At 49.1% G+C, this 12,497-nt stretch overlaps 6 protein-coding genes across 6 annotated transcripts; 2 read left to right on the forward strand and 4 right to left on the reverse strand.

The window, feature by feature from the left end:
- Positions 1–218: 218 nt before the first annotated feature.
- Positions 219–2,402, forward strand: N7447_008818 (uncharacterized protein; the record flags this gene model as incomplete). Its single annotated transcript, XM_057233080.1, has 1 exon — positions 219–2,402. One exon carries the CDS (start codon positions 219–221, stop codon positions 2,400–2,402), a length of 2,184 nt encoding a protein of 727 aa, XP_057082622.1.
- A 676-nt stretch (positions 2,403–3,078) lies between these two features.
- On the reverse strand, positions 3,079–3,578 carry N7447_008819 (signal recognition particle 14 kDa protein; the record flags this gene model as incomplete). Its single annotated transcript, XM_057233081.1, has 2 exons — positions 3,079–3,453; positions 3,552–3,578. 2 exons carry the CDS (start codon positions 3,576–3,578, stop codon positions 3,079–3,081), a joined length of 402 nt encoding a protein of 133 aa, XP_057082623.1.
- A 244-nt stretch (positions 3,579–3,822) lies between these two features.
- Positions 3,823–6,577, forward strand: N7447_008820 (MIF4G domain-containing protein; the record flags this gene model as incomplete). Its single annotated transcript, XM_057233082.1, has 2 exons — positions 3,823–5,332; positions 5,388–6,577. 2 exons carry the CDS (start codon positions 3,823–3,825, stop codon positions 6,575–6,577), a joined length of 2,700 nt encoding a protein of 899 aa, XP_057082624.1.
- A 700-nt stretch (positions 6,578–7,277) lies between these two features.
- N7447_008821 (uncharacterized protein) lies at positions 7,278–8,760 on the reverse strand (the record flags this gene model as incomplete). The annotated part of the gene is made up of 2 exons (XM_057233083.1): positions 7,278–8,693; positions 8,746–8,760. The coding sequence occupies 2 exons, from the start codon at positions 8,758–8,760 to the stop codon at positions 7,278–7,280; spliced, it is 1,431 nt and encodes a 476-aa protein (XP_057082625.1).
- Positions 8,761–9,261: 501 nt separating this feature from the next.
- Positions 9,262–10,331, reverse strand: N7447_008822 (arylamine N-acetyltransferase family protein; the record flags this gene model as incomplete). The annotated part of the gene is made up of 3 exons (XM_057233084.1): positions 9,262–9,811; positions 9,895–10,082; positions 10,146–10,331. 3 exons carry the CDS (start codon positions 10,329–10,331, stop codon positions 9,262–9,264), a joined length of 924 nt encoding a protein of 307 aa, XP_057082626.1.
- Positions 10,332–10,946: 615 nt separating this feature from the next.
- On the reverse strand, positions 10,947–12,332 carry N7447_008823 (putative monooxygenase; the record flags this gene model as incomplete). The annotated part of the gene is made up of 2 exons (XM_057233085.1): positions 10,947–12,034; positions 12,086–12,332. 2 exons carry the CDS (start codon positions 12,330–12,332, stop codon positions 10,947–10,949), a joined length of 1,335 nt encoding a protein of 444 aa, XP_057082627.1.
- Positions 12,333–12,497: the final 165 nt, after the last annotated feature.

The following is a 12,497-nucleotide window of genomic DNA, read 5'->3' on the forward strand; positions in this document are numbered from 1 at the left end:
ATAACTGTGGATGCCTGGCCTTCATTGAAAGCTGCGTCATGGTCACCTGATGCAGGCCTGAGGCAACAGTGCATCTCCCCGCGCATCATTGCGGATAAGCCCCGTACCCTGCGTTTCCTGCATTGGATACCCTGGCTTCTTGCAGTATCTCGTACAAACATGTCTCTACATTAATTTCTTTACATACTCTCCTATATCTTTCATCGCATTCATGAACCATGCCCGAGTCTCCAAGTGAGCTAGGTCAGATACAATCCCTCCGCCGTTCTCTCACCCTTCCCACCAAGTTAAATCCACTCGCGCAACGCCGTTCGAGCGTGCCGAATACCCCCGAACATGTAATTTTCTATCACCCATCTGCGAAAATTGTGCATTTCTCCCCACGAGCGCTCGCCCCTATTCCGTCCAGTTCTGCGCCGTCCGACTTTGACTACCCGGTCGACACCATCGAAACACTCCCTTGGCGCTCTGCGACTGAAAGAACGGTCGCAACAGCGCCACTAAGGCTAGAGAAGGTCCATGGCTCAACCGCATTCTTGAAATGTGGAAATGTTGTCCATGCGATTCTGAAAAACTCCCAGTGTTGGTGTGTTGATGGGGTCTCGAAATTTGTTTTACGCATTCGCCCTCTTACATACTATCGCATTGAATTACCATATGAGACGGAAGACGACCGGAGTTTGGTGCAGGATTTAAAGATCGCCTTGCCAACAGTACTTCGGTATGAGGTCACGCCATGTCCTTTCAAACGTGCTTTCAGTGTCGAGCTCCCGAACGATGCGATGGCACCTCGGCGCAAAAAGGCCTGGCAACCTAAAGACCGGAAAGAAAATGTACCGACTGTATTAGAACCTCCGCAAGAGACACCGTCGCCCTCTTCGGTCAGGTCGGATTGGGTCGATTCCGCAAGCACTGGAGACGATACCGACGGAAACCTAACCGATGACAGTTGTTTTACTTCAAACAAAGCGAACAGTACAAATCTGGAGGCGATTCCCGATGACCAGGAACCCTCTTCTGCTGAGGCTTTGAGTCCTTCCCCATACCTTGGGCCTCCTAGGCGCTCGGTGACCGAAATGCCACAAACCTTTACTAGCTTGCTTGCAAAGTTTGAGGCCACAGCAGTTGCAGAGGATAACCATGACTTTGAACCTGCGCCCAGCTCAGACTCCGCACCCAGTACCGATGCTGCACTTCAAATTGATCAGGAGGTCAAGGTTGCAGACCAACTTGAATCCGAGATTCTGGCCGACGGTGGAGTTGAAGCCGGGCATGAATCCACAGCCGCATTAAACTCTGAATTTAAAGCCGAAGCGCAGCTTGAATCCAAGCCTGTATCTGGACCAGAAATTATATCACAAGCCGAACCGTCCAGCAAAGCTGCAGCTGAAGCGGAAGCCGTCATTTCAGTCGAGACTGACGCGGTGATGGCGGTTGGAAATTCAAAGGAAATTGTATTCTGTGCTGAACCTACCAGTGCAGTTGAAGCCGAGGCAATAGTGGAAGGCGGTTTTATGGATGCCGAAGAAGTTGAACCCGTTCAACCCGCTGCCGAGCCCACACAGGAGGTTGACAATGATGCCTCCTTTTCGTCCAGTCTCGAGTCATTCCATTCTGCTGAGCCTCAATCGCCAGATTCAGTCTCTACTCATCCTACATCTGTGGGAGGCCATGATCTGCCAGAACCAACATATATGTCAGATCTTTCGAGCACAAAACATATCGTTTCTGAATTGGAACCAGCGTCAGCGGATCCTTGTAAGACGCCACAGCCCCAAACACTCAATATTCCTCAAAGCGACGACGTTCCAAAGCCGACCAGCGCGCCTACTCCTCCATTAATGCATAGTACAAGTTCGAATAATCTACCAAGGCGCTTCGCCGATGCGTTCTCGGATACCTCACCCTCAATGGCTCCTACAAGCAATGCGAACTCACCCATTCGTTTTCCCGATGCATCTTCGAACACGCAAATGCGCCCGCACCTTCACGCCAAGACCCGTGCATTGAACCCTGATTTTGACCACATGAGTGCCGAGTTCCGGCGCCGGTCAAAAGCCACAAGAGAGCGTGACGTTTCTCCTATGCCTCATTCCTCGGCATTGTACCAACCTTCTGGTGATGATGGCTCATCGTTCATTTCCAAAGCTATCACCCTAGTTTTGATTCCCCCAGCCTATCTTTTCATCATTCTCCTTCATATCGCTGCGCGCATTGTCATCAACCCGACTACCCACCCAACTATCAACTCCACACCAAGTGAGCCACATTCTCATTCCCACCGAGCGAAGAAGGATCCAGCCACAGAGGATGATTTCAGCTTTCCACTGGAACCTCAAACTTCTTCGGAATATGAGGATTCTGAAATCTTCAGGAAACTCGACCCTTGGGATCTGGACTAGTCGGATGGTTGAAATGCCCACCTTTTAATTATCTTACCCTTTTCACTTCTTCATCTGGATCTTCGCCCCCATCTTACGGTCGATTTAATGCTTACTCTTTGTATTCCCCTTCCCTACACAGACCATCTTAATGTTTTACTTGTCATGATATTCGGGACTGATTTGCACGACTTATGGGTGCACATATGGCATGGTTTGTATTCCACTGAATTTCTGTATTCTAGCGTTGCATGTATTATTGAGAAAATCCGGGGGTCATATCAGCAACGAATAATTAATTGATACAAATGCGTTCTTCAATCTCCAGGCTATTATATATGGCCTGAACACAAAGATTTATGCAGCCCCAATTGGTCCGCATAACTTGACGAAAGATATTAGAAATACAACCCACAAATAGAGGCATGTCCAACTGTAATGCTAAAAGCTGTTCATTTATTTGCCCGTCCCACAGGACTCGTATAGATAAACACAGCGCCCGTGGGCCACAAGCGTAGGGGAATATGTACACTTGGTAGGAAGCTCGCATTGAAAAACTGAGAACAAGAAGCCACAACCACCATCGAACGCCAGCTAATGCATGAGAAAACGAGGCCATCAAACACATCGCGTGTCAGGTCCGAGCCGAGTACACAAAGACGATGGTGCCATCTGGGAAATAGACCTAAGAGCAAATCTATGCTTTTGTGACCTTAGCAGCTCCACCCTTGGTCTTAGCCTTGCGGGCTCGGCGATCTCTCTTCTTCAACCCCGACATTCCTGTCTTGCAGACCTCGGCATAGCGAACGTAAAACGCCTCAATATCATCAGGACTGACGATAGTCGAGAGCTTGACTTTCTGAGACTTGTTCTTTGCAATCCTGGTTTCCTTGCTTTCATTCTTGAGGTTCGGCGTATTGGTGTTTCCATCAGTGGCTCGGATGAGGATAGATGGTTGGGAGTTTGTGGTAGTGGCACCGGGCACATTGACCAGAGCTTTCTGAGTGAGATTTACCGAGCCGTGGACTTGTTGAGAGGTTTTGGAGAGCAGTTCGGCAAGAGATTTGAAGAACTAAAGGTGATTGGTGTTAGTGATATAGCTTAGAACTGGTGATCGTGGTCGCATGTGCGGAGGTATAGCGGTCAGGTAAGACCGATATCAATATTTACCTCCTCGTGTCCCAAATGTGGGGCCATATTTGAAGACCTTTGTGTGAGGCGCGCGATAATTAAGAGATCCGAATGCTGGAGCAGATGATCAATGCAATTGACAGCTGGGAACACCTAACAGTGGGGGATAAACTCCGCTGTGGGTGTCTCTCCGCCTTTGGTTTGGGGCGGCAGAAAAGTGAAAAAAGTTGTCGACCGCCCGGGGTACCTGATATTGAGGACCGACATTTGAACTCTCAAAAGAGCAGACAAAATATCTCAGAGGAACAAGATGCCTCCCCGCCCTCGGCATAATACGACAGCCTTGCCTCGTGATCTCCGATCCGAGCTCGGAATCCGAGATGTCTACGGTGACAAGAAGCGTCGCCTGAACGGACCTGCCACGCGCAAAGAACGCCGCCAAAATGAGCGTACGCAAAAGAAATCCCGACATGCAGCCCCGCCGAACAAGAAGACCTTCGAGCGTCCACAGCAGCGGTCTCAGCAAAAGCCTCAACAGCGGGCTCAGCATGACAGCGATGAGGAAATTGGGGACGAGGATATTGACCTCAACTCAGACGAAATGGATCTCGACGAGGGACCCAGTGCGCCGCAGGCCGAGTCTAAATCTACAAAAGAGGCCACGAAGAAGCCCAAATCGATCCTGAAGAAAGCAGCGGTTCAACAAGACTCCGAGTCTGAGTCTGAATCCGAGTTTGGTTTCGGCTCAGAAATCGACCTCGATGAGGACGAAGATGAGGATGAAGATAAAGATGATGAGTCGGATGACGAGTCAGAAGACGAGTCAGAAGACGATGCCTACGAGGAAGAACCCAAAGAAACTGAGGCCCACATCCCAGGATCGGTTAAGGCTAAGTTGGCGCAAGACGACGCCGAGATTGCTGCATTGGAGAAAAAGCTTGGCCTCAAGAAAGGAGGTAAATTATCAAAGGGCTTTGAGGAGGATGGACTAGAGGATTTGCTGGGCGACCTGGGTGGTGCCGGCGGTGATGCCTCAGAGGATGAGAGCAAAAAGCGCAAACGAGAAGCCGATGACTGGCTACGAAACAAGAGACTCAAGGCCAAGACCTTGCAAGCCCAACAACTCGAAAAAGATGACAGTGAAATGGATAGCGCCGAGGATCTCGACCTTGACGAGGAAATCTTTGGGGGCGATGATTCAGATGCCGAAGGCAGTGATTTCGACGGTTTCGACGAGACAGAGGGCAAAGAGCCAAAAAAGAAAGAAAATCCTTATATCGCCCCTGTCACGAAAGTCGAACCCACCGCTCAAAAGTACATTCCACCTTCATTACGAGGCCGCTCAGACTCGGAAAGCGAATCCCTCACACGTCTCAAGCGCCAGGCCCAGGGACATCTCAACAAGCTGTCTGAAGCCAATATGCTCTCTATTGTTGGCGAGTTCGAAAAGCTGTACCGCGATTACCCCCGCCAGCATGTCACATCTACTTTGGTCACTCTACTAATGGGCATGATCTGTGAGAGGGCTGCCCTTCAGGACACCTTCCTCATTTTGCATGCAGGTTTTATTGCGGCATTGTATAAGCTCATGGGAATGGACATTGGCGCGGAGATCATCCAAACGGTCGTTGAAACATTGGATGCTGATGGCGACGAGCGTGGAAAGTTCCAAGGAAAAGAAGCTACGAACTTGGTCTCTCTTCTCTCGCAACTTTACAACTTCCATGTCATCGGTTCTTCCTTGATGTTTGACTACGTTCGTCTTTTCGTGCAGGAGATCACGGAATCAAACACCGAACTCTTGCTCAAGGTCATTCGGAGTAAGTGATATACTCCACTCATATCACAACTCCTAGCCCTCTAACATATATACAGACTCTGGCCCCCAACTCCGACTCGATGACCCGTCTGCACTCAAGGATATCGTATTGCTCATTCAACCCGCCGTCGCAAAGGCTGGCGAGGATCGTCTCTCTGTTCGAACAAAGTTCATGATTGACCTAATCACGGATTTGAAGAACAACCGCTCGAAAGCTTCAGCCGCAGCCGGTGCAGGTATCACCACTGAACACATCACCAAAATGCGCAAGATCTTGGGTTCTTTGAACAACTCTCGGACGATCCGCGCATCCGAGCCTATTAACATCTCCCGCGACGATATCCACAACTCCTCCAAGAAGGGCAAGTGGTGGTTGGTCGGCGCAAGCTGGAAGGAAGATCCTCTTGTAACAGCACAGCGAGAAATGGCTGGTGTACAAACGATCCAACCCGAAGTCGCAGATGATGAAAGCGATGCCGAGCCTGACTTTGGAGTTCTTGCCCGAGCCCACCGCATGAACACTGACGTTCGTCGGTCGATCTTCGTTGCCATCATGTCTGCCAACGACTTCCAAGATGCGCATGTTCGGCTCATGAAGCTTCGTCTCAAGCGCGCCCAGGAGTATGAGATCCCTCGTGTCCTTCTACACTGTGCCATGGAGGAACAGGCCCACAACCCATATTATTCCCTGATTGCGCGTCGAATGTGCGGTGAGCAGGGTCGTCGCATGAAAATGTCGTTTATGTTTGCACTCTGGAATATGTTCAAGAAGATGGGCGAGCGAGGAGATATCGACGAGGATGAGGACAACGACTTCGATCCAGATGATGAGGAGAACGGTGTCAGCATGAAGTCCGTGGTCAACCTGGCCAAGATGTTCTGCACTCTCATTATGGACGGTAGCTTGACACTGAGTATTTTGAAGAATCTCAACTTCGCATACCTTCAGCCTAAGACCAAGACATTTGTCGAAGTCTTGATCATCAGTATCATTCAACAATCCCAAAAGTCCAAGACGAAGAAGAAGAAGTCCAAGAGCTCCACGCCAGATGAGCCTGAGAAGAACGAAGGGCCTTTGATGCAAATTTTCCTGCGTGTCAAGGAAACACCACACATTGCTAAGGGCCTTATCTATTTTGTGCGAAAGGTCGTCGCGAAGACTGATATTGTGTCCGATGAGGAACTCAAACTAGTTCGGTGGGGATGCAATGTGGCTGCGGCTGCCCTTAAGGCTGTGGCGGACTAAGGATTGCATTGGATTCATCTTGCAATTGCATATAGAATATACCCAAGTTGTTACGCTGCTCATGATTCGTTTATGTTCGATCCTTTTTCCAACCTTCAAAATCACCATGTCAGATGTTTGCTTGATTCGAATACGAGAAGGATTGAGTGGCACTTTGTACAAATCTAGCAAATATCTGGCGAATAATTTTGACTAATGTGTGAAGTTTAGGAACTGATGGCCTAACAGTTTGTTTCCAGCCAACATTCCAGGGTAAATGTCCTGTCTGATCAGCTTCTCACCATCCAATATATTCATCTATGTCTTCTTACGCGATTGTCACCAGAAAGATTAGACAAAATCTTTGGCACTTGGGAAAAGGAGTCGCTGAATAGGGAGATACTTGCTTTTTTGTATCTCCTCGAAGCAACGGAGTAGACAAAGAGTCACTAAAATTCCGAGCTCGGGTTCAAGACCCCCAAAGCATCTGCTATGGATTGAGGAATGTTGGCGATTGAGGTTTGGGAATTGATCACCTTACGCCGCATGTAGCTCCATATATTTTACACCAGCAAATTGAACGGTCTTTTTGTAGTTTCTCGGGACATAAATCATCAATCATGATACACAGAACCATATTAGGTACATGTATGGAGGTCTATGAATTATGATGGAATGAGGAAGATACACCTTTCTTTATATCAATATAAATTACAGTCACTCATAGAACTGTTTCAACGAGGTCCCATTCCATGGCTATGAGCCAGTCCTCTTTCGTCTCTGAGTGTTCGTCATTTTCAAATGGACCAGACTCCGACATGTGGCCAGAAACCCGACCAGTTGTTCGACTTTCGCACAAGTGATTCCCAAGCTCCAAACTCCAGTTGAGCCCTCTGTAAATCCCCACCACGTCCCCTTTCCGCAAATGGGATTCGATAGCAGCATCAGAATCGGATGGACTTTGACGAACAGCGGATTTAGATCGTGACGGTCCCATAACCATGATATTCAAGGTCGCATTGGGATTTTTCCCTTGCACATGATCTCCACTAAGCACTTCTGCTTGAAGAAAGACGAGAGAGCCACAGCCGCTCAGAGCTGACTGGCTGACATTGATGACTCGCGCGGTTAGGAAATACATCTTCAGCCTTTCCAGCGAGGCATCTGCCGTCTGCGAGTTTGGAGCTTGAGCCACGGGGGCCTTTGGAAACTGGTCACGTTTCGTCCCCATCTCCAAGATCCAGCCACGTACCTCAGCGGCCATTCCGCCAGGGATATAGTTGGATACACCAGCTCTGTTTCGACCACGACGACGAAGTGTGCGTGAGGAAGGAGAGAACGGCGCAGGGATATCCTCTGCATCGGGATTCGGCGACGGGGAGCGAGGCAAAACAAAAGCCGGTTTCCGTCTCTCAGGCGGCGATATTCCCGGTGTGTCTGGTTTAAATTTGGGTCCGGACTGGCCGCTGGGAGGCTTCGCCATTGAGGAAAGCATAAACCGAGGACGACCGCGGAACGGTGTTTTTATATCGCTTTGGGTTAGTGCGGCTGGTGCAAATGGACGTGCACTTGGTGCAGGAGTTCTTTGGGTACTCGTTTCCCATGCTGTAGTGCTTTGCCTGTTTTTATCGGGCAAGTCGATGGGATCGGCTGGAAGGTTCGCAGTTTCAGGTGATGATAGTATTGAATCAAGCTTTAGATTGCTTCGATTAAAGGGCGTTGTTCCCTCCACACGTCGCCGTTTATTCCCATCTCTGACCGGTGCAAACAGTGCGTCGAACTCAGCGTCTAGGATGCCCAGAGTCTCTGGTTCTTCAGGAGGAGTACTGTCTATGGCATCATCTGGTAGCTCATCTGCATCTCTCCCTCCGACTCGTATATGTGAAATATCTGCGCCATCGTCAGAGTCCTCAATCACGTCGCGTGGTTGGCGTGAGAGGGTAGCACTCGGGGTAGCAGGTGGATCATGCGCGACTTTACGCGTTGAAGATGGCCCATCGTCATCTATCACATCAAGATCGTCATCTTCCTTCTGTGTTGCACTTTGTGATAGCAGAAACCGAGGTGTGGGGGCGAATTGAGGGCCACTGCGGCGCGTGGATGGGTTGCGGCGGGAGAGGCGGAATGGTGATGGAGTCTGTGACCAGTTTCATTAGCCTGGAAATCGACAAATCACGTTGTAGACATACTGCCGGAAAAGGCATTTATCTGAAATGATCAGAAATCTGGAAAGAACACCATGCCGCTGCTTCAACGCATTCAGTTAGACGGACCTGTGAACTCGGCTCGCGTCGATGCTGATGGGCAAAATCGGCCATCGCGTAAATTAATTTGCGGCTCAACTACACATCGACACTACATTTTGGCGAGAAGAATTTTTCTAAAAGACATTCTGACAAGTACTCGAAGATGCTACCTATGAGCAGGTTCGATAAATCGAAAAATCCGAATTTTTAGACAAATCGAACGCTTATTTGCGTTCTAATTGCCATTATATATATTTCTCAAGATACGACCGTGCTCTTCACATATACAGTGATTATTTGATTGATATGATACACAAGCAGAATTATGAACGATATCACGATCGATTATCCTATACCTATCAAATGAAGCGACCCAGCAGCCGCAGTGATAATGCAGCGGATGCCCTAACCCCGAAACCCGGGACCAATACAAAATATCCCGGCTGGTTTGAGCCAAACCTATAAAATCTCCGAGGCAGTGAAGCGAATATTTGCTTGATCCGCTCTTGAGAGATGTATGTTAAAATATTTCTCTAGGGCCACCATGCGCTCCTCCTCAGAAGTAAAGCATTGCAACACCTCAGACGTTGCTCCAATACGCCGTTTCAGGGTATCATTGAATAGCGTCAAGTCTCCCACAATAGTCTCACACTCATCATCTAGAAGCATGCGTACACACACGACGTGAAAAGTGAACCAGCTCCCCCGGCTTTGACTCATATAGTAGTTGATGATTGTGAAATCTTCAGGAAGGAACTCGACCTCGGTGAAGCAGTAGGCGGGTGTCCATGTTTCGTCACCGTTGTTGATCTCATACTGCCACAGAGATTGACTCTTCAGCATTTGTTGAGTGATCGGTTCATAGATCAGCCGCCCGGCCTGTTCGCCCACGTTGTTGAATGTGAAACCATGCACTAATGGAATGGGCTGGTGTGGTCCGTTGGAGCCGAATCCCACATCTACGAGGTACTTCTGCTCGCCAATAGCAACAACATTGATCATGTGGTTCCTATAGTATGGTTAGTTGTTGACTAGCTGGGCAGGCAGATCCAATATTGAGTTTGAAGAGATGAGAGAGGACGGGGTTCATACCATCCTTGGTACTTGGGGCCATTCCAGTTCTTCGATGCTGACATAGGCTGTACGGCTTCGTTGACACGACCTCCAACTGAGATGGCATTGTATCCCAAACTCCGCAAGACGGTCCCGAACAGGGCATTGTTTTCCATGCAGTAGCCGCCCCGATTGGACTTGACATCCACAATTTTTGCATAAATACTCTGTGCATCTATGGGGATATTCCGGTGGACTGATTAATGGAGGCCAAGGTTTTCAAATGGCACAGCCGCTAGCTGGTACCGCTGTAATGCCTTCAAGAAATACAAGGCGGCTTGGTTGTCGATACTTGGGCCATTCTTAACTATAGGCGACTCGCGATACTTCCGAGGGAAGCTGATCCGGTCAAAATATTGGTTCAGTTGATCCGGCGAATAAGTTGGCCGGAGAAACCAATCTATGTCAGAGGACATGTTGATTCCCCGGGGAAGATTGAAGAAATGGTGAACGAAGGAGGCGTAGAGGCAGGTCCAAGCTGACAGATTAACAAGAATGTGAAGGCAATACAAATTGGAACAGCCAGTACTCTGAACGAGAGATACATTTGAGAGAAAGGGCCACATCACCTTAAATAGATGCCCTCCTTTGCTTATCTCCACGGTAAACATTCAATCGTCCAATCCCATTTGCAGGATAGCGGGAAAGTCTCGGAATAAATTGGGCATTAAACATATTAGAAACGGCTAATGCTTAGCGTGGGAGTAGAATTGTGCTTATGTATGACGTGGATGTGGAGTTGGAACTGCGCGCTTCACGATGCTTGATTATGTTCATTATGTACAGTACAGCACAACCGCCCAGTTTTTATGCAAGCTTAGAGCGACGGGGGGTAATATCCCTATACGAATAAAATAGCTTAGCTTCATACTTTTCAAGGACAAGGATGGTTGGAGGTGCCATGATAGAGAGTCTCATTTCTTTTGGCGTGTAGTCCGAAGGCCATATGTATACAAAAAAACGGAAATATCCGATATGCAAAAGAAAGCCGTGTCAAACGTATAAAAAATATACAATATAAAAAATAGTGCTTACATTTGCGAGAAGTATTCATCGAAATTATCCGCGGCGACCTTGGTGCAATCGAAGCCGTAGATCTCACGCTGCACATCGGCATCAGCCCACTTATCAGGCACCGGACCCTTGCCGGCGCGGAGGGCAGCGAACTGCTTGTCTCGTTCCTCCTTGGCAGCACCCTCACCCAAGTGCAGGGCACGACCAGAAGCGGTAGCCATCTCGACCAAAGCCTCGGCGCGGCTCTTGCGGACTTTCTCGTATACACGGAGAGCCTTGTTGATAGACTCGGGGGTGGTATCGGGGAGTTTGGAGAGAACAGCACCAAGAACGGCTCCATCTTCAATCGCCTGGGCAGCACCTTGAGCCAGGTGGGGCAGGGTAGGGTGGCAAGCATCACCAACCAAGGCGACGGAGTCGTGAACCCAAGTGGGGAGTGGCTCGTGCACGCGCAGCTTCCATTCGCAGACCTCGCCTTCGGGGACGTAGTTTAGCATGCGCTGTACCATGGGGCAGAAGTCGGAGAAGACGCCCATCATGGCAGGCTTGGAGCCTTTGGTGGTGTAGGTAGCGTTTGTGGCGGCTGCGAAGTTGGTGTCGGGCTGAGTGGTGGAGAGGTTGTAGATAGTGTTGTTGGAGACGGCGTAGGCAATAATATGACGCTTTGCACCAATCCAGCGGGTCACACGGTTGCTGTTTATGAGAGCCAAAAGCTCGGGATCGTCCTTGATCTGATCCTTGTGGATCATGATACGATAAGCGGCCTGTTGGGTGTCCTTGACACCAACATCGACACCCAATCGCTTCAGCATCTCCACGCGGGTGACACTCTTAATTCCATCCGCAGCGAGAAGTACATCACACTCGACCTTGAACGGAGTAGCTCCCTCGGCGCGGGGGTTAGCTGTGAATGATGGTCGGGGACCGAATGAGTCCACGTTATCTGCGTTGATTCCGAAATGGAACTTGATTGCGGAGTGTTGTTTGCAGCCATCGTATAGTCCATTGGCAAGTGATGCACGATGGCCAACCATGTGCTTATATCCATATGTCTTTTCAATGTACCGTAGATCCACATATGCGTGCTCAGTGTCCGTTGCGCCGTCTGAAACCATATATTAGATCGCATTTGTTTGATTGGTAAATCATAACCTACCTCGCACCGATGTGTCTTCAATATTCACGGCTTCGGCCTCAATACCCTTCCAGACACCGAGTCCATCCAAAACGCGGGCCATGTTGGGTGCTAATTGAATACCAGCGCCGACAAAACCGAGGTCGCTGGCATTTTCATAAACATCAATATTCTTGAATCCTTGCTGAGCCAGAGCCAGAGCAGAAGTCAAACCGCCCATACCCGCACCCAGAATGGCGATTTGTAAATCTTGAGGTGCTTTCGCCATTGTATCGGAGGTATGCGGAGAAGATGTATAGGTAATAGGTGTTGTCACAACAAGAAAGACGAAGATTCCAAATATGTCGAAAGAAAAATCGCACAAAATCGGACGAGGAATCTCTTTAAACCAAATCCCCAACGGTGCGCCCGAGAGATGCCATGTTTTCCATCT

This window comes from Penicillium robsamsonii (genome assembly GCF_028829455.1).
Source record: "Penicillium robsamsonii strain IBT 29466 chromosome Unknown utg000005l_segment0_segment0, whole genome shotgun sequence".
NCBI classification, from domain to species: Eukaryota; Fungi; Ascomycota; class Eurotiomycetes; order Eurotiales; family Aspergillaceae; genus Penicillium; species Penicillium robsamsonii.